The 21,980-nt window shown below is 48.0% G+C and overlaps 1 protein-coding gene across 1 annotated transcript in view; it reads right to left on the bottom strand.

Annotated features, from left to right (window-relative positions):
• The window catches only part of ANO2 (anoctamin 2), a 378,662-nt gene that overhangs the window by 228,002 nt on the left and 128,680 nt on the right, over positions 1 to 21,980 (bottom strand). The window contains exons 9-11 of the mRNA XM_033223504.1: positions 15,545 to 15,600; positions 13,972 to 14,013; positions 7,317 to 7,381 (exon numbers count right to left, since the gene is read on the bottom strand). Of these exons, the coding sequence (XP_033079395.1) occupies positions 7,317 to 7,381; positions 13,972 to 14,013; positions 15,545 to 15,600 (163 nt within the window). The remainder of the gene's footprint in view (positions 1 to 7,316; positions 7,382 to 13,971; positions 14,014 to 15,544; positions 15,601 to 21,980) is intronic.

Raw genomic sequence — 21,980 nt, 5'->3', positions numbered from 1 at the left:
GAGAATGACTTGCCCAAATATTACATCAGCTGGAAACAAATCTGGAGGTAAAACTGAGTTCTTTTCTCTCTTAACTCACTGTTCCTGGTCTAAAGGAATGTCCCTGGGCAGGTGCGTCAGGGTTTGATAAACACAAACACAGGCACACTAGCCATCTTTTGACTGTCAGCCTCACTCCTTCTCCATTTTGTTCCAAGAATAGGGAACTCTTACTTGTTTAAAGCCAACATTATAAAGATGCCATTCCAAATCCTTGATCACATTACTTTTCCGTCTGTGAAACAGTCCCAGCCTGGTTATGTTTTCTTTAGGTGTGATGACCTAAGTCAGACACATGTGAGGTTTTACCATGATTTGGTAAATCACTCAGTGATGCAATCCTAGTTTGGTTTTCAAAAGTATTCTGAGAATTCAAGGGATCTATGGTGCTGCATCACATCACAGTGATGTTTCTAGAAAGCGTTACAATTATCCCCAAAGATCTCTGCCTGATGCAGAGCTGATACCTCTGAGCCCATCATCACAAATGGCTAATCGAGGGCCGACTTTCCCTCGTGATCTTTTCCATATGATGTTTTCCTACCGCCTCACAGCTACCTTCTATAAATGTTCTCCATCAGCCTCCAGAAAACCCAGTGGTCATCTGCAAGCATGGAGATTTCACTTTGAACTCGAGTTCCTTGAGAGTGGGGTCATGCTTACATCATCTCGGTATCCCCAGGATCAGTGTCTGATAGTGCAAAATATGTGTTGGCTTAACTGCTTCAGCGAGGTGTATGTAAGTCTCCTCCTCTTCCAATTTTCACCACCAGTGAGTCCCAAGAAGGACGATCACAATGATAACGCTGTGTGGGGAACACATGTTGATATGAAAACGCAGAAATGCCTGGGAGTATTTGGGGTGTGGGAAAGAAAGCTTAGATATGCGAGCACTGTTGTGAACACAATTGTTATTTTCAAATACTTAATGGGCTGGCCTATACAACAGGGTACGCTTATTCTGTGCAGCTCCAGGAAGCAGAACTAAGACCAATATTAGGGAAAACAGCAGAGTTTTCCTTCTAGTTTCATGACTTCCTAGGGGCTAGAAATGCCCAAGAGAGAAGCAAACTGTCCCAGAGGTAAGGTGCTCCTATTCCAAGAAAAATCAAGCAGAGGCTGGGCATTTGCTAGATGAATATGCTGCAAAAACAATTCTTCATTCCTTCCTTCCAGGGCCAGGTATCCAACTGTCTGACCTCTAAGCTTCATTTGTCTCTGTGACGCTATGGTTTGTTCCTAGAGGTGCTGGATAATTGAAAGCTTATTGTACAATAGGGCCAAGACAGCACAAATAGATAGCTTGTCATATTTTTCAGACTAATATCAGTTTTTCCTCCCCGGGGCATGACATAAGCTGATCCAGGAGGCAGTGAGCTGGTGCCAGACAGCTCCTTCCTTCCCCAGCTCTGCCCTGGAATTCCAGGTGGCCACGGGGAACTTGTGGAGCCTCCTGGTGCCTTGGGATCCACCACCTGTATCATGTGGCTGATCTGACAGGAAGGAGGATGAAAAGTTTCAAACAGGAGGCACCATCTCTGGAAGGCTGTTGTGAGGCTAGACAGCCACCCTCAGAAGACCAACACAGTCATTAGCTGCCACCTTGAACTGGAGCTGGTAGCATTGTACTCCAACTCCTGTTTCCATTGGTCAACCACAAGACCAACAGCCTTCCTTCTGAAAGGGTACAATTGGAGGAAAGTGGCACTCGGTGGAGGACATGAGAGAAAGGAGACTGGAGCAGAGCCTTTCCACAGTTTGATGGGATTAACAGCATGACTTATATCCTGATCTATAAAATGGACCAGAATGTAACAGCACAGAACATAATCATCCTTGTTTCTGCTTCACCTCAACCAGCTGCTGCTGCTTTTTTTGGTCTACCTTCTCTCACACCCTCAGAGGTAAAGGAAGAATAGTCTTCAAGCCTATGAGGTATTATTTGCTTCTAGACTGCAAAATGTTTTCTAGCTAAACCCAACCCCCAAGTGATAAGACCCGTGCAAATGCCATAGTGCTGATTCCACGTGTCATCTCTCCTTAGCTTCCCTTCATGCATCCAGCCTCATTTCCTTCCAACCCTGGATTCCCTGCTAATTCGTGGGGCAGAGCAAGGGACTTGGGCCAGGTTGGCAGGGAATCCTTACAGACAAGGTCTGCAAGCCAAGTTCTTGATCTCACCACTCCCAATCAACAATGAGGAAGGATCTGGCTTTGAGTCAACGTGATTTTCAGTCATTAATATCAGGCTAAACCATAAATCCTTACACAGGGCAGTCCAGGCTGGTGACAGACACACTCTTTCACTTCAGTCGTCCTTCAGAAAGCAACATTTCTGATTCAAGGGCCACCTCTTCCAGGAAGTTTTGTCTAGCAGCAATTACTCTAGAAGCAATTACTCTTCAAATATGATCCCATACTGAGAGGTTTGAACATGAACATTATTATAGTCCTGAGAGCCCTCACTGAATCCTGTCTTGCACACACCTGTCTCCCTGCATAACTCCTAGATCTTAGAGGCCATAAGCTCTCCCTTCACCGTTGCCGCCCCTCCCCATACTGCCGAGCAAAGAGACTTGCTCACTGTAAGCATCAGTGAATGTGTGTTGTGTTGAGCTGAATTGCCTCTCTCAATCCCAAAGAAAAATCAAGGAGAAAGCAGCAGGACTAAGGAAATAAGTAATCACGGATTGATCCACGTTTTTCTCTCTCCATTCCCTCCTCTAACCCAGCTGTGGCCTAGCCAGTCCTTCCCCAACCTGGCCTGCTGAGAAGCCTCCAAAGAACATGGCCTCCTCGGTCTCCCTCCAGGGGGCGCTCAGATGGATCACAGTTCAGGAGGGTGGCAGCGGAGCCCAGAGACAAGGAGGGATGGATCAAACCACACAGTCTCTGGCAGCAGTGCCGGGGAACCCTGGCAAGGACAGTGACCTGTGCCTTGCAGTAGGAGGGAGATCCCATTCCTGGCATGTCAGGCTAGAGAGGGCTAGTAGAGATGTGTAGTAAGGTTGGGCACAGTGCCACCCCAGGGCTCCTGAAATGGTCACCCCATAGAGATCACTCTCAGATCCTCGTGGAAGCTGTTCCATATCTCAAGGCTCCAAGCTGGGACATTTCTGAGAGAACTCCAGAGCTTCCACGTGTGGGCTTCATGCCCAGGGCCTGACTCCAAGTGCAGGAAGCCTCACTCATGAAGTGAGCACCCCTGGAACAGGTGGGAGTGAGTCAGGACTATTACCCCTCTTCAGACTACAGGCCTAGTTTGGTACAGTGAAGCTCCCCACGCATTATCCCCTCGGTGAGCTCCCACAAGTCAACAGATTGCAATCCGTCTGAGCTGAGTACAGTTCTAGAACCCTCTCTTTCCCATGCTGTCACAGGCAGGCAGCGGCAGCTGCTTCAGAATAAACTTTTTGTACATAATTTTCAGCAGAGTATAGTCAGAAGAGAAGCAAACTCAGAAGATGCTTCAGACGTATTGTTTTGTCTCATTCATATCAAAACGTCCAAGCTAAGAAAATCAACCTGGGAGCAGATATTAATTTTAGTAAAAAGATAGATTATAGCCCTGACTAGTACTGGATCAGACCTGTACAAACCCAAAAGTCCTCCAGTCCCCAAGTTTTCCCAGAAAATAAGGGCCGTTTTCCTCCTGGGTTTTAGGGCATTGAACCAGAGAAGTGCAGTCAGAAATGTCCTCCTCCAGCTGTGAGGACCCTCTTCCAGCTCCCTAAAGTACTAGAAGAGCCATTTCGGTCTAGCTCAGGAGTCATTCCTTATATTATCAGTCACAAGCCATGTTTCTGCCAGGGCACAAGTGCTGCTGGCTGGAAGGACCCAGGAGGTCTTCTGGATTGGGGTGCACTCACTCATTGAGGTTCCTGCTGGATACCTCCCTAGGGAACTTCCCAGAGAGCTCTCACACACACTCACACACAATCCTCATTCATACACACTTTATGCACACACTCACATACACTCACACTCTCACTGACACACACTCATGAACACACTCATACCCACTCACACACACATACACTCACACACACACTTATTCACACGCTCACACACACACACTCACTCGCACACACACCTACACAAGCATGCACACACACACTCCACATGCTCATACACACCCACTCACATTCACTCATGCACGCTCACACACACCCTCACATATACACACTCTCCCAGACACAAGTATTCTCTGGCGCACGCACACACACACTCACACACACACATGCACTCTCACACACACCCACTCTTGTACATACACAACACACAGAGACACATTCTCACACTAACATGTTCTCACACTCACACACACACACTCTCATACCGGCTCACACTCACAGGCCTGCAGGCCCCTGGTCTCCAGAGCAGAGGCAGGATCAGGAGGAGAGCCCTATGGGGCTAGAGGCCATTAGCAGTCTCACAGTGCAGCCTGCTGGGCACAAATGACGCTGCAGCCGGGTGGAGGCAGGGGCCAGGGGTGCAGGGAAGGGCATCTTGCCTCCCCTGTCGACTTTCAACATGCAGGAATGGTGTCTCAGACCCCAAGACTCAAAATGAGGCCTGAAGGCCTGCGGAAGGGGAAGGAGAGCTAGTCCCGGGGCCTTCCACATACAAACAGGTCTCCCGCCCCATGAGCTCTCAATGGCTCACACAGAGGTTTTAGAATCTTCCAAACAATTGGCACAGAGGAGGAGCACCAGGGCTCCAGAGGAGGAACAGAAGCTTGGCGCTAAAAATGAGGAGCTGAATACCCAAAGAAATGGGTGGGAAAGACCTTGGCCAGGCCTGTGCATGAATTATCATGTTCCGCCTGTGCCAGATTCCCCTGCTCCGTCACTCTTCCAGCACAGACCATATGAGGGCAACTTCTCTGTGAGGCACACGGAGGGTGCCATGCATGGTAGTAACTAGTCATGGAGCAAAACTGTCACGGTGTGGGGCCTGGGATGGCTCAAGAAGAGAGCCAGAGGCCGGACTCTGCAGGCAGGTGGGCCCCGACAGGAGGTGGCAGGAATGATGGAGAGGAAGTGGCAGAAGAGAGAAATGGTGCCGAAGAAGAATCCCCAAGACTCAGAGTTAGACTGGGAAGTGGGAAGTGAGAGTGAGGCCAGTCAGGGATTACTGAGGTCTCAGACTGTGTCATGATGAAGAGGAGGAAGGAGAGGACTTGGACAGAATCGGGGAAAGCAAGTTGGGACCATTTGGTAAAAGAGCGTAAAATGAGGAGTTTGGTGTGGAGCTCACCGAGTGTAAGGAGCTGCTCCCTGCACGCTCCAGCCCACATTTCTCTCTACAAGTTTTCCAGGTACTTGCCACCTCTGCTCCTAGCGTCCCCCACCACCATCCCTTCCATCACTTCTCTTTCCAGCAGTTTCTTGAGGTCAGAGAGTTCCTTATGCCACTGGGATGACAATCACCACCACCATCTGCCTTGGCTCCCCACACACATGCTGCTCAGTGTCCCATTCTCCTGAGGTTCCTTCCTCGTCTCCCTCCCGACCAAGCCTTGGCCTTGCCCAAGGGCCGTGGGAGTGTTCCAGGCCTTCTGATCTGTGAGGAGCTGTAGACAGCCTCCGGCCCTGCTCCAGCACACTGTGCCCTGTCTAGACAGATTTGAGCTCTCCATCCTCAGGAACCGCCAGGCCCCAGAGCAGGGCTCCCCTCCAAAGGCAATACTTCCCCTGCAGGTGAGGCTGCTTTGGTGGCCAAAACCGAGTGCATATTGGAGCCATTTCCCACTCAGCTGGCGGCGAGTCACCTGAAGTCTCTGGGGGAAAAGACAGGGCTCTCTGGTAGGGAGAATTTTTATTTTTTAATCATACTTTTAAAAAAAACGAATGAGTAGTTGGAGAAAACAGGCGACAGAGTGGGTGGCCACTTGAGATCCAGAGAGAAAGATCAAAGCCCACCAAGAATGGAATGATCAGCCTTGGTGTGGCCCAGAGAACAGTCTAGGTGGCCCATGCCACATGAAAGGCAGCCAGGGGACGGGAGACGGGGTGAAGGAGTCTCGGTCACAGGCCCCGCATGTCCCTGCTCCCCCACCCAAGACCTTGGTTCACAGTCCTCAGCTGGAACAAACACCTGCTTCCAAGAGACATCCAACCAAGCTCTGTCCGCTGGGAGGGCCGCTGCATCTCTGTGTAGGAGGTGAGCTGCCCAAACTCTGGCCTCCATGAGGCTTTCTCTTTCCAAGAAGAAGCTGGAATTCCTCCCTCTAGACTCGATTCTCCTGGCTGCTGCCCCTCTCACAATCCCAGCCCAGGGCAGCCGGCCAGGAACATGCTCTATTTTCAGGCTGACTAATTAGCTCATTAGGTGACTGCAGGGCAGTGAGTCCACCATGTTCACCTTGGTGCAGCCTCCTCCTGCAGGCTCCAGTGGCCCATCTTTTCCAAATGAGCACATTCTACCATGTGAACCCACAGATCCCTCAGCTCAGCCTCCCAGGTTAGGACAACCAGGACCCTGAAGATCAAAGAGGAATTGGGACTTGCCCAAAGAAATGGTAGCACTTAGTGGTCAGGCCCAGACCAGAACTCACATCTCCAAACTCTCAGCCCAGTGCTTTCACACAGTGCTGCAGCCCAACATTCCAGTCAGAAGACTGAGTTTCTAAAGCCCTGAACCCATTTTAAAGTAGTCAGACCTATGGCATTCCAGCAAGTTCTTTCAAAGGACTTTTTACTAATGTTCAACAGAAGCTGGGGAAATGTCCAAGATGCCAGAACACAGGATATCATTCTGTGACAACAAGGAACAGAGGAATCCCAGGGCCCAGTCTCTCCTCCCTTCTAATTTGGAAAAGCCATAAGAAGTCCATATTCTGTCAGGCCAGCCAGCATACTCCCAATGTGATTTGCCAAATTCACCCTTTCCAGGATCAACACTGGCACTTGGGCATAACCCAAGAATCAGCTTCATCCAGGTTCTTCTCTAGACAAGATTAAGGAAAAGAAATGAGACAGCTCCATGCACCCCTCCCAAAGAACAGGCAGGGAAAGAGACCACAGTGTTGAAGACCTCAAGGTAGAGGTCATGGTCTATCAATCTACAGGATCTTTTGTGCCACACAGGCTCCATGTCCTTCCTGTGTCCCCAGCTGCTTCCCCACCCATGGGACGCAGAGGAGGGGATCACAGAAGCTAGAAAAGAAGATCCCTCCACGTGAGCAAAAGACTACCGGAGTCAAAATGTTTATGATACATCTTTCAGGACTTGCATCTCCAGGATCCTTCCAAAAGTTCCCTACCACCTCTTACCTGATGAGGTCAATAGGCTGGAACTTATAGAACACTCCATAGCGCGCCCATTCTTGATACAGCAGCTAAACAAAGAAAATAAGGAAACAGGTTAGAGGTAGAGATGGGAAACTTCACCTGATTTTGTCCATCCTAACAAGTCAGAATTTTATCCCCAAAGCCCAGCTTCGAAGAAATTCTCCTAAGACATCCACGGGGAGATGTTCAGAATCAGGAGGCTATGGAAACTGGCTTCTCCTTCCCCAAACAATAGAGGTGAACTTTATCACACACTGCGGCAGTCCTGCACCTGGTTAGCAGAACCCCGTCTTCTTTATTCCCATGTCTTGCCTAGTCCAGCAAAACGAGCCCTGATGTTCATGATTCACTCATTTAACAAGTATTTAGTGACATCTCCTTATGTGCCAGGCACTGTCCCCACACTGGATACAGCAGTAAACCACAGTCTGCTTACACCCTGGTGTGGAGAGACAAATATAAACATATAAACAGATAAGATTTGGAAATCTTAATGAAGAAAAATTTATCAAGGTCAGGGAGTAGAATGTGAAGGAAGGGAGAGGAGTGGGGTGCTATTGTAGACAGGATGGCCAGGGAAGGCCTCTCTGAGGAGATGACATTGAGCTGAGACACAAAGGAAGGGGGCAGGGTGTCCCAAGCAGGACACTCTTCTTGTGCAAATGCCCCAAGGCAAGTGCATATGGCATGTCCCAGGAAGAACAGGGAACCAGTGTGGCTGGGGCAGAGTGAGCATGGGGAGAACTTGGGAGACAAAGTCAGAAAGAACCAGGATGGCCAGATCACTTGGGGATTTGCAGGCCATGCTAAAGTCTCTGTATCAACACTGGATGAAATTTGGATTTTGAAGGAAGCCACTGGGAGATCTGCAGTAGAGGGGCAAAACAATCTGAGATTGCAGAAGGCTCACTCTGGTTGCTGTGTGGAGAACAGAGTGATCAGAGGCATAGGAAAGTTATTGGAATGGTCCAGGGAAGAGATGATGATGGCTTGCACCATGGGGGCAGCAGCAAATACAGTAAGAGCTAGTTGATTCTGCTTAGATTTTAAAGGTAAAGCCTGTAAGATTTACTGTTGGATTAGATGTGGGATGAGAAGAAATAAGAACTTGGCCTGAGCCACTGAGTCATGGTGATGCCTTTTACTGAAATGAGAAAGACTGTGGGAAGGACAGGTTAGTGGGGGTAGAATCAAGAGCTTACTTGGGGATGCATTTTTTGAGATGCTCTTTGGGTATCCAGGGGCATGAGGAGCAGCTAGATATAACAATCTGAAGTTCAAAGAAGAGTCCAGTACATTTGGGAGTTATTGAAGAGGAGGACATTTGTAAAGTCATTAAATGATGGATGTTATCACCAAAGAAGAGATAGTAAGTACAGAAGAAGCCTGAGGTCTGGGCCCTGCGCACGCCACCATTTAGAGGTCAAGAGGGTGATGAAGAACCGGTAAAGGAGACAGGAACGGCCAGTTCCTGTGTGATGAAGAACCGGTAAAGGAGACAGAAGGAACGGCCAGTGATGTGGAGGAGAACCGGAAGTGTGTGGCATCCAGGAAGCCAAGGGAAGAAAAGGTTTCAAAGAAAAGAAGAGGATAGCTGGGCGCGGTGGCTCACGCCTATAATCCCAGCACTTTGGGAGGCCGAGACGGGCAGATCAGGAGGTCAGGAGATCGAGACCATCCTGGCTAACACGTTGAAACCCCGTCTCTACTAAAAATACAAAAAACTAGCCGGGCACGGTGATGCGCGCCTGTAGTCCCAGCTACTCCGGAGGCTGAGGCAGGAGAATGGCGTGAACCTGGGAGGCGGAGCTTGCAGTGAGCCGAGATCACGCCACTGCACTCCAGCCCGGGCCACAAGGCGAGACTCGTCTCAAAAAAAAAAACAAAAACAAAAAGAAGAGGACAAGCGGTGTCAAATGTTGTTAATAGGTCAGGTTAGATGAGCAGTGGCCACTGGATTCAGTGGCTTTGAGGTCACCGATCACCTTGACAAGAGTGGCTCCAGGAGAGGGGTAGGGGCAAAACTGAACACATCAGGCCAGGCTATCTAAGAATATTTCTGCAGCAACTTTATCAGAATCAGTGTGCGTCTCACTAAACCTGTGTATCAATTCCAGTAAATAAAATCATTCAGTAAGGGATCATCATGAGACCCTACATACCCATGCTGAATCAATATTGGTACTTTATCAAATTATATGTCTGGAATTGACAGATTTATAATACAGCTGCTATTTTGTTACATTATTTATGCTCCTACTACATCACACACAACTCATGAGGAAATCTGTCAAGGAGAACCTACTCTAATCGGGTGCTTCGGAAGCCCGTCTGAACATCAGCCCTACAGGGAGCCATCCTGTTTACCTAAGAATCTTTAAAGACATGACATTAAAACGGAAATGAGAACCAGCGATCTCACTTAAGGGTGGTAGAGTTTTACTGTCACAATGTCTTCCAGCAACTGCAAAACAGGACCAGACACTACACGGGTCCTGAAGAGGCAAACTGCACCAGCAGTTCCACCACTTGCGATGGAGGAAACCCAGATACAACAAGGGGTTACTCAGTAAATGAAGGCAGAGGAACATCTGAATTCATGAGCACTGCTGCTGCTCACTCCAGGGCGGTGGCTAACCTAATCTTATTGTTATTAGTACATCTCCTCCTCCCACATCTTGGGTGCTTCTAATGCCTGAGTTTTGACTCTCCTGAGTGCAAACCCTGGGCTCTCCAGCACCTGGTTGTCACAGTGACATCATTTGCGGCCCAAAGGGAGATAAGCTTGCATCAGGAGATGTAGGCAGGGCACCCTCTCGAGAGCTATGGGACGTCACTGTCTGCCTTATAGGCCCTGACCTCCAGAGCAAATTCCTCCCCAAGTCATATGCCCAGCCAAAACTTGAGCTTGAGAACACCTATCTGCCACTGCCCTGGAGGAAAAAACGAAAAATGTTCCAAGAATCCAGTATGGCCTCAACTGACAGCTGACCTCAGAAGCCTTTTCCCTGGCTGAATCCCAGACCTGCTGAAAGAGACTTCCAGAAAGTCCCTCTCTCCCCATGGTCTCTTTTAAGCACAAAGATGTATCCATGGCTTGTGGATATAGATGAGGAGGAGCCAAGAGAACTATCTGGGCTTGATACAGAAAAGCTAGAAGCATACGGAGGAGGCACTGATCAGGCAGCCCCTGAAACAGAGAGCTGGAGCAACACAGCACCAAAGCTGGGAGGCGGTGCAGCAATTATGTCTGGATGCCCAGGCCAGCTCATACGCCTTCTGTCACCTGCAGGGGAGGCAGGGAGGGAGGTGGAGAGTGCTGCAGACCCTTCCCAACCTTTAAGAAGGTTTAGTCACGGATCGTGCTGAACTCCAGCTTGCAGGGCCCCAGAAGGGACCAGCAGGCAGGGTGAAGAGAGGCACACTCTGGAGTCCTGCCCCGTAAGGACCAGTATGGTGTGAGTAAAGCACAGACACGTAACAGGCCCTTTAAACTTGCAGAGTCTAGAGCCTTCTAATGCAACTCTTAGTGAATCCCCTTTCTCCTTTAGAGGTTCACCATGTCCTCTCTTTACCAACTGGCAAAGCCAGCAAATACACCAGGGAGGGACTACTGCTCCTTCTTAATGGACAGTGCCTGATTCCAGAGCTCTGGACGTAACCCCAGATGTGTCTGTCTGCCCCAAGCGTTTACCGCAGGAACCATCCCACCTGATGGATCAGAGCATAGAAGCAGGAAGTTTGGCTCCCCAGGGATCACATTTGACAGAGGTCATCAATTTAAGGATTTCATGAGACTATAAAGGAACTCAAGTGTTAAAAACTCTTTGCAACAACCCTTTGTAATGCCAGAGAACATCAAGGTGTTTGGGACTCATGGCCCTCTCTGAGGCCACAAGCTCCTCAGACAGCAGCTAGACCTGAGACAGGCAGAAAGACGCTGTAGCCCCCTCGGAGGCATTTAAGGGACGGGGGCAGCCTGAGTGGAAGAGACTTGGATTCTACTCCCAGATGCTACACTAACCTGATTGAACATTTTAGTAAGTAACTCCACTTCTCCAGATCTCAGCTTCTCCATACAGTAACATGAAAGTCGTGCAGCATGGCAAAATGAATCCCCAGTTGAAACCAAGAGGAAAAGTGCCTTTCTTGTCAGGAAGGCAAGTTTTAAAATGCAGGACTGACTCTCTCTCCACAGTTTTCAGTGGGTCACTTACTAACTATCCACTAGGGAAGACAGCCACCTGCAAAGGCTAGAAAATCCAGGACTAAGGGTTTCTAGAATGCTAAAGGAAGTCACATCCAAATTTCTACTTTGAGTTCTCCCCTGTAAGTGGATGAAGAAGCCGCAGAGAGTCAGTGAGAGCTGGGGAGCCCTGAGCAGATGGTGACAGCCACTTCTCGGGGAATTTCCAGGACACTAAACAGCATTGACAAATGGGGAACTAGGCAGCTGCTGGAAGCCAGGATGGACCCACCTACCCCCAGGCTGCCCCCTCTTCCGGTTGTCCTGGCTTCTAGGAAGGCAGGAAACCCTTGTTCTCAAGAGGGAGGAAGCTTTTTTTTTTTTTTTTGAGACAGAGTCTTGCTCTGTCGCCCAGAGCTGGAGTGCAAAGGCGCGATCTCGCCTCACTGCAAGCTCTGCCTCCCGGGTTCATGTCATTTTCCTGCCTCAGCCTCCCCAGTAGGTGTGACTACAGGCATCTGCCACCACACCCAGCTAATTTTTTGTATTTTTAGTAGAGACGGGATTTCACCTTGTTAGCCAGGATGGTCTAGATCTCCTGACCTCGCGATCTGCCCACCTCAGCCTCCCAAAGTGCTGGGATTACAGGTGTGAGCCACCGCGCCCAGCCAGAAGCTTCTCCTTAATGACCCTCCAGGAGGGGAAAGAAAGAGATTTCCAGCCCCTACCTGAGTCTGAGTCATGGAAACTGCACAATAGCACCAGGTGAGCTTCAGGAGAGGGAGACTGACATCCTCTAGGGCCTCTCGACTTGCCTAGAATCTGCCTGCAATGAACCTGGCCTTGGGGAGCTAATGGGAACAGCCACAAATTGTAAGGAAGAGTGAAGGAGAACATCCAGGTGCTGGCAGGATGGGCAGGCTGGGACAACATGGTGAATAATCCCTAGAGGCCCCAGAGAGGCCACCCTACACTGCAGCTCCCAAGCCTTCTCCATGTCCTTCATTGTATCAGCCAAAGAGAAACATTTTGTGATGGAAAATTTTTTTGTTAAAAGGCATTGCTGTGGTTAACAGTAATTTCGTATCTTTCCAAAGACAAATACATATTTTTATATCTACAACATAGATATTGTAAACAGTCTGTAATTTACTTCTTCCATTACTGCAGGTGACAGAAGGCTGACTGATTTCTCCTATGAGTTGCGGTGTGTTCCTGGTCTCCATAATGTTCCTAGACAGGCTGGGGTCACCACCACCCAGCAGGAGTTTTCTTAGGCAGGCAATGGATGGTGATCACCATTTAAAGGGAAGGAAGGAAAAATTAGAGAGTGGGAGGACAGAAAATGGTTGGGCGAGAGAGGTGAGATGTGGCGAGACATGCTTTCTCCTTTTCCTTTAAATCTGATGCGGGACTTTTCAGGAAATTAAACACCGAGACTATTAGCATCGGATAGAAAACAGATGAGTTAAGACATCGCCACACTACAGCAGATTCCCTGGGCAGGCAGAGAGAGGACATGTGTAAGCAATCACTGCCGTATTTCTGGAAAAGACCTTTTATGTTTTTAATACTTAACACTTCATAACAGGGACTAATAGGCAGGATAAAAAGAAGCCTGCTCGAAAGGCAACGTGGGGCATGCATGATTTTCCAGACAACAGAGTGGGGGAGGGAAGTTGCTTGAGCTTCAGCTCCTCATCCCTCCCACCACCGCCCACCCTCCTCTGCTCACTAGAGTTGCTGAAGGTGGGGAGAAGCCAGCAGGAGGATGGCACGAGGGGATCGTTGCTGCATCCCCACTGAAGAGGTTGGGGCCACGTTCCTTCCCCTAACTGTAACCTCCAATTCCTAGCTACTTGAACTACGAAGCACAACTGAGCCTCCCTCACACTCAGATTGCTCATCCATAATTTGGGAGTGGCTATACTCCACCTGCCTTTCTCTCCACCTCAGAGAAAACAAGAATCACCTCAAGTTGACCCTCCGAAAGCCATAACGGCACGGATCATCACATGTTTTAAGCAAGAACCCTGGATTCGAGGGCTAGAGGTGTTCCGAGCCCCATCTCTGTTTCCTGTGGCTGTGTGATCCAGGCCAAGGTGCTCAAGCTTTCTGTGTCTCTGTTTCTGCACCTATCAGTTAAGGAATTTGGACAGCCAATGTTTCTCAACTGGTGCTGTCTTGCCATGGGAAGGTGGGGTGAGAGCTGTGTGGTGGGCATTGGATATATTTCAGGACAGTTGGCATTGTGGCTCTCCAGGCACTAAGTGCAGTAGCAACCACACTCACATTTCCAAATACCTGGGTGGGGGAAAAGGGGGAGCTGGAAAAACTGTTGCAAAGTAGATAAGCAGGTAAAGAGAACATCTAAGGCACTTCTAGCCCCTTCCACACCCACCCGTAGTCTCTCACGCCCAAAGTCCAGGATGCTGCGTGAGGCAGGCTTACCTTCCTGTCATTCATATCGTCCTCTGGACTATTGTATTCACCCTGTGGGAGAAAAAGGGATGCTGGATAAAGCCAATGAAATTACCAGAAACAGGTGCCAAAGGAGAAAGGATTTTCTTTTTTTGTTTTCTAATATCATTGCTTTTTTTCACTCCCATTTAAGGAAGGTCAAAAGCATGGCATGGGCCGGGCGCGGTGGCTCAAGCCTGTAATCCCAGCACTTTGGGAGGCCAAGACGGGCGGATCACGAGGTCAGGAGATCGAGACCATCCTGGCTAACACGGTGAAACCCGGTCTCTACTAAAAAATACAAAAAGCTAGCCGGGCGAGGTGGCGGGTGCCTGTAGTCCCAGCTACTCGGAAGGCTGAGGCTGGGGAACGGCATAAACCCGGGAGGCGGAGCTTGCAGTGAGCTGAGATCTGGCCACTGCACTCCAGCCTGGGAGACAGAGCGAGACTCCATCTCAAAAAAAAAAAAAAAAGCATGGCATGATAAGGGGCTGATACTCCATTTTCTTAGCCATCAACACTTGCCACATTTCCTGGGATAACTTCTCACACAAAGATGTGCCCCCCTCAGAGATCAGCCTATGCCCCTTCGTAGCAATGCAATGGCAGAGCTCCAGACTTTAAATGGTTTAGCCCATCATGTGAAAATCACCCGTGCCATGACATGCTCACTCTGTCCATAACTGCAGAACTTAGCAGTGCATACGCCACTGCAAATATGTCAGGAATGAGGAGATTCCCATCAAAAAAATTTCTGCTGGGCAGTCAGGGAGCCCCACCTCAGCAGTCTCAAATGGCACTACTGCATGGCAGGTGCCCAAGACCTGACCAGTCTGATGAATAGCGAAGCCATGGAGTATTTAGCTGAAGGACCAGTTACATTCTCATGAGTTGTCTTGAAGAATACCATTGCATTATATCATGGGAAGTTCATAACATTATTGTTTATAACATTATCTCCAGTCAAGGAGAGCTTGCATTACAGTCATTCTGTTTTCTTTACTTAACCAAAGCATCGTACAAGGAATTCTGAGAGATTTTCTTCAAAAAAAACTTTTTTTTAAATAATGATCTTTCATTAATATGTAACATGCTAAGGAGGAATTTCACATCTGCACAAAACTCTCACATACAAAAATACCACTTTCAGGCAGCTACGGGTCTGACAGCCCAGGTTAGGGATAACCCAGGCCTTTCAGTCTCCTTCCACCACCATCCACCATCCTCACCAATATCTCCTCCCTTTAATCACTTCATGCCACATCTGTATAGTCACACTTTCGCTAAAAACAAAGCCAGGGAGTACAGGGAAAGCTCAGACAAAACCCAGTTTATTTTGTCTTCTGGGGAAATCATTGGCGAGACAGTTTGAGATGATTGGCAAAAATCAAACTGGGGATTATTGTCAGCAATGAGCAGTCCAGGGTCAGCCAAGATATTTTAATGTCATGATTCACTCCTGCCTCACCCTGCAGGTATTCACCCATTTCATTCACAACTGAAAAGTTGTGGTTTTCAATGTTTTGAAGACTACAGAGAGCACGCTGTTGAAAATAGTACTTACGTCATGAAGAGGGTAGGCAGCCTCATAAATATTGTTTGCGATCAGAGAGTTAATACCTACGGAAGAAAGGGAGATGAAAATAGTAACTCTGGGGCAGGCGTTTCTCAACTTAACCCTTGTTTTTTGATTAAACTCTCACATGCCCTCCAGCTGAGAATCAGTGCATCCTCCTCGATATCAGCCAGGCTAGAACTTTTTGTCAAGCTCTGGTTCTTAGTATAAGAACAATATTTTTTCATTCCCTAAATACGAAATGATGTTTTCATATCAAATATGCTGTCTCAAAGTTCACATTCCTCCTATCTTCAAAGATTCCAGTCATTCCAGTCCAATAACCTTCCACCACCGTCAGGTGAGAGTCTCTGTGCTCCATGACCACATAGGAATGAATGGCTGTATGGATCATTTTAATCATGATCTATAAAAGTATGTGTGAGAGCATTCGACTGCACTTTGAGCTCCTTCCTGCTGTTTCACAAGGCAGTGTTGGCTGTGACTGACCTACCGTCTGGACCATAATATCCCTGAGGTGGGCAGAAAGCAATAGGGCAGTGGTTCTCAAAATGTGGTCTGGGGAACCCTGGGAGTCCTCATGAGGCTTTCAGGGGTCCCTGGAGGCAAAACTATTTTTCTAATAGCACTAAGACATTATTTTCTTTCTCACTCTTCTGTCACAAGTGCATAGTGGGGTGTTGTGGCATGTGCTGCCATCATCCCCTGTGGCTAATGGCATGTGTTTGTGTATTCTTATACTTTCACAATTTCTCAGCCTTAACTTCTCAGGCAGTAAACATTGGTCGACACAGCCATGCAAACACCCTTTGGGTGTTCCCAATAATTTTTAAAAGTGTGAAGTTACCCTGAGACCAAAAAGTTTGAAAACTATACAAGGGATTTATGTTTTAATTCCAACAGTGTCTCACACCACTTGCACATAGCAGACCCTACTAAACAAATATGAAATGAACAAATGGCTCCGTCCCTCCAACTCCATTATACTCACAACAGAGAACCTTCTGCGCAGCATAAAGTCATCGTTATTTACTTGTTTCATTCTTGGTTTTTTTCAGAGACTATAAAGTGGTCTGTGTGTTCTGTCTGAGTCGGGATGGTCTGTCCTGGGTCGCTGGCTTCCAGACGGGAGGGATTATGTCTCACCAACTCGTAGTACCAAGGATCCCGCCATACGAGGATCCACATTTAATCATGGAGGGGGAGGAGAGGGGGAGTTTCTGGTACACAATGATTTCCCTTGTCTCGCACTTACTTTCTGCCTTGAACCATTCTTTCCAAAGAGACTGTAGACTGTAGTGAGATGAGGAGATAATTGGTTTTGGAGGGAAAGATGTATGATGTCCAAATGCTAAGAAATCTGCATTTGCATGGCTCTGAATAAACGCCGAGGTTGGATAACAAATCTAGACAACATTTACTCATTAAAATTCATGGCTTTCCACCTCCCGCTCCTACCCAATGCCCCACCCACATGCTCAGAGACCGCAGAGGATCTCAGACAATCCTCTCCCCTCCATCAGCCTCCTCTTCCTCAAACCTCGCCCCCATTTGCCACAGTTCCAGGACATTGGATGGCACAAAGACTATTCTCCGGGCCCCATGTTGGAGCGGAGGCCCACAGGAGGCTGCCAGGGGTGCCCGGTGGAAGTGGCTGCTCTTCCAATGAGTTGAAAGCTGAGTGTTTGGTACTGCTGCATCACCAAAGGGCCAGTCCTTTCCTGATTTTAAGTTTCCTCCTTGGCATGCACATAAAACATGAGAAATAACTTTGCGGGGTGAGAGGAGCAGAGGGTGGGGAGAGGGAGTGCAGATGGGGGAAGGGTGCCCTGGAGGTTTGCTGAACTGCAGATTTGTCTGACTCACAAGACTACAATTTCACTCCGAGCATCATTAATCAGTTCAAAAGCCATAACCACAGCAACATGAAGCCACCCTACCATAATTAAAGGGAGGAGTCCCAAGCCGGGAGGGGAGTTTGTGGGAGTTTGTAGTTAAAAGATACAAAGTGCTGTAGGCCTGGATAGAGGCTGAAGCATCACAGGCGGGTAAGGCCCCAGCTAGACCACACCCCAGAACCCACCCAACCCAATCCCTACAGTCACACCCCACGGTTGCCGTGGCAGCTGTATATACCGTGAAGACAGTCCCTAAACTCCAAGGAAAAGTCCAGCAGGTGTTTCACCTACTTAGCTCTTCTGCTAATTCTCAGCTTGACTTTGCACGATAGCCAAGTGTCTGGAAGCATTAAGCCATTAGACCGACAACCTGAACTCCTGGTCCCAGCTGCCAGATCCTCAGAAATGTCTCAAATTATTGGGACACTAAAGCTATGCGCCCTAATCCCCATCTCAAATAAAGCTTCCTGTGCACGGTGCAGCTGGAAGTGGGCAGAGCTTGCTTCACTTCCAGGACGAGGTTTGCTCATTGTTTTGTGTTCCCCAGAGGCCTGGCCTGGGTCAGAGAGCACTCCTCTCACCTGTGTGTCTCACAGCACTTAGCTCATGGCTAGAAACACAGAAGAGATGGCAGCCCTACCAGTCACCGGCCCTGTGGCTGCAGTTATCTCAGTACTCCTCTTGTCCATCGCCTTCCTCACTGCTTCGTTGAGCATTCTATGCTCATGAAGAAACGTTTAAACTCCAGCTGATTGTTCTGTCTCCTAAGACAGGAAGTCAAAGTAAAAGGTCCTTTGCTTTGGAGCAGACTCAAGTTATAAAACCAGAGTTGTCCTAACTCAGATAACCACAGGCCCCCAAAATGCTGCAACTGGATGTTTCTCTGTTCCCTCTAGCTGTGTACTCCCTACTTTTCAGGTGGTATCCTATGGGTGATCCCAATCAGTGGCTGCTAGGGGAAAGGAGAAGAAAGTACATTTGAGGAGGAGGAATGGGGCGGGAGAGGCATGTTGAAATTTAAGCATTCATCCACAACTTTACCCAACAACAGGGATTCCTTTGGCCTCCCGGTTCACCCACAGACTTCAGAAACCAAGATTCTACTCCCAAACAAGCATGGAAATCAGTTTAAAACAAGAAGAAAATAATCAAACGTTTTTTAAAAAGAGTCCCTGCTTTGAACATTGAAATTCTGATTTTTTTCTTTCTTTTCAGCAAAAATGGGCTAATTGGTTCCATCATGCGCCATCCATCTGGCCATAATGGCAAAGTTTTCTTCTTCAGGATTGCATCTATATTCTTTCCTCTCAGCTCTAGACCCAGGGAGAGAAAGAGAGACCCAACCTTTTGTCCTATTACTTTCAGGATGGGGGACAGTGAGAAGGAGAAAGCACTGAGGACATTTTCCCTTCCCTGTCTCCCTTAAGAGGAACAATGTCTCAGCTCAAAGTATAGCCCCTGAGGAGCCCCTCACTGATCCTCGAAGTCGATGTGCCCATGTCCCCTTCAAATCACCAGGTACTTCATACCTAGTGTTTAGAACTAAAAACCTCCAAAGGAAAAGGCTCATGTTTCCTCCCTGCCCAGCACGGACCGCACGTCTGTACAGCCTGACACAATCAGGCCTAGCACCACAGTCCCATATGCACAGGGGCATGGCCAAGAAACATGACTGGGGCGGGCTTAGGACTCGGCACTGGTACCTGAAAACACACACTCGTCATACAAAGCTGAGACCTAGCGTTGAGCTTCACAGACATATCTGATTTCCTGGACACAAAGGAACAACCAAAGCGCAGAAGTTTATGGTCTACCTCCCAAAGAGAGTCTCATTAAATCTACAAGTGCTGCTGGGTGACAGGGACTGCCGTGCTATTCCCTCCAGGCCAAACTCAAAGGAAACTTTTATCCACTGGGACAGGTACTGAGAGGAAGGGGTGCCATGCTCCTGAAAACCCATTTGGTTTCGATTCTCCCAAGAACAGGGCCCAGTCCACCCGGCATTGTGCTTTCATCCCGGCACTCCAGCCGGACGTAAATCTAAACCAGAGCTCCCAGACGGTGCATTTAACAGAGACTATATTTACCCATCACCAAATTGTCTTGACGTGTGCTTAATTACTTAAATGCCTTTAATCCCAAGCCTTTTCTTCTAAGAAAATGTAAACTAGTTCAGCTGGATGAATGATAAACCAGATGTTTACAACACACAACACGGTCTGGCTTTGGTCAAAATAATTAAGACATTGTCTCCTGAGTGGGGAGGGGAGGTGCCCAAAGCATACATTTGTTTAAAGGCTCTGACACCAAAATGTCCATGAAAATATAGTTCCATCAACCTGTAATTTTCTGTCCATGAAAAAGCAACAGTAACTTTCACATGAAGGAGCAAGAGAGGTGTTTACCTTCCTCTGATATGGTCAATGAGGCTTGAGTTTCTTTCCATGGCAAACTGCACTAGAAAGTTATTCAATAGTAAAGTCAATTCCCAGGGCTCTGGTAACTGACCTTAGGAAAGAAGACATTGATTAAGGAGGCATCATGATCCCTCACACACTTCCACCACCATGCAGTACCCAAACTCACAAATATTTTCAGTCTCTGAATGTGGTGGGCATTAATCCATAATCTCCCACTTCCAGGGGTAAATAAGAGGGAAAGGTTGAGTTGTTCCTCTTGAGGTTATGAAATAATTCTAAAAAGTTTGATCATTAGTCCACCCACACTTTTTTAAGGTCAGCTCCTCCTGCTTTGTCCTTTTATACTAATTTTAAACATCACCCCCCATAAGAGAGAAAGACAAGGGAAGGAAAGGGTGATGGAGGGGAAGGGGAGGGGAGGCCAGGGAAGGGCAGGGAAAATGGTACAGGGTAGGGCAGGGGAGTGGAGGGGAGGCAGGGCAGAGCAGGAGAGGGAAGGGAAGGGGAGGGAAGAAAAGGGAAGGAAAGGGAAGGGAAGGGGGAAATGGAAGGGGAAGAGAGGGGAAAGGAGGGAAGGAGAAGGGAGGGAAGGACAGGGCAGGGGAAAGAAAGAAGGAGAGGAAGGAAGGGAGGAAGGAAAAAAGGAAGGAAGGAAGGAAGGAACGAAGGAAGGAAGAGAGAGAGAAGGAAGGAAAGAAAGAAAAGAAAAGAAAAGAAGGAAGAAAGGAAAGAAGGAAGGAAGGAAGGGAGGGAAGACAGGCGAAGGAAGGAAGGAAGGAAGGAAGGAAAGAAAGAGAAAGAGAGAGAGAAAGAAAAAGAAAGAAAGGAAGGAAGGAAGGAAGAAAGAAAGGGAAAGAAAGAAAGAGAAAGGAGAAGAAAGAAAGGAAGAAAGAAGGAAGGAAGGAAAGAGAATGAAGGAAGGAAGGAGAAGGAAGGAAGGGCAAGCAAACAAGCAAGAAGAAAGAAAGAAAAAGAATGAAAGAAAGAAAAAGAAAGAAAAGAAAAAGAAAGAAAAGAAAGAAAAGAGAACGAAAGAAGAGGAAGGAAGGGCAAGCAAGAAAGAAAGGGAAGGAAGGAAGGAAGGTAGGAAGGAAGGAAGGAAGGAAGGAAAAAAGGAAGGAAGGAAAAAAGAAAGGAAGGAAAAAAGGAAGGAAGGAAAAAAGGAAGGCAGGAAGGGAGGAAAGGAAAAGAAGTTCCAGAGACCTAGCTGGTGGCTAGGGCATTAAAAGGGACTGAATGTCAAATGTTCATACAATACTAGAAAAATAAAAATTAGACCCTTCACAGATAGACCTGGTTATCTTTGGGTGGTCAGAACCCCAGTGGTCAGATTCCCAGGAGGCAGGAGGCGGAGTGCTTTGCAATACGCTTCATATTCCCAAGTGTAAGTAGGTCACGAAGCCTACGACAACAGTGCACCCTATCTTTATTTTTATATTTTTCTTCGGTTCACTCTAGAGTTCCTAAAAATTACCTGGGTAGATCATTAAAAATGCAGATCTTGGGACCTTGCCCCACAGATTCTGATTCAGCAAATGTGGCATGCGACCTGGACAGCCAGGGTTTTAGCAAGCATGCCGGGTGATTCTGATGCCAATTGCATGCAACCATACCTGAGCACCATCACCCATAATCACATGCAAAGAATTGCTATAGAAGTACAAACTTCTTCCAACCATCCTCACCAACCGCTCTGGATGCTCCTTGTTCTCATCTTCCCTTTCACTATAACTGGCTGCCCTCAACCTCTCTGAGGCCTGCAGGCATCATGCAACCCCGAATACTAGCCACACCCCGGTACCTGCTCTCTGTGAACCTTCAGGAAAGCCAGTCCCCCCCGTGGGCCTCGTTAGCTCATATGTACAGATCATGTGGCTCCTTTGAATCAGAGTCTGGGAAATGTCAGAGCCAGAAAGAAGCTTAGAGAGCACTGAGAGGCTCCATTTGTTTTATGAGGGGAGAAACAGGCCCAGACAGGGAACATGGCTTGACCGAAGTTTTACAACTTGTTCATCCCAGAGCTGGAACTGGCATCCACTTCTCCAGCCTTGCCAGGCATGTGCCTATCTTCCACCTTCTGCTTCCAGATATACTCTCTACTGTCCT

This window comes from Trachypithecus francoisi, unplaced genomic scaffold, assembly GCF_009764315.1.
Source record: "Trachypithecus francoisi isolate TF-2019V2 unplaced genomic scaffold, Tfra_2.0 Lachesis_group11, whole genome shotgun sequence".
NCBI classification, from domain to species: domain Eukaryota; kingdom Metazoa; phylum Chordata; class Mammalia; order Primates; family Cercopithecidae; genus Trachypithecus; species Trachypithecus francoisi.
This window is presented reverse-complemented; position numbering and strand designations above follow the sequence as displayed.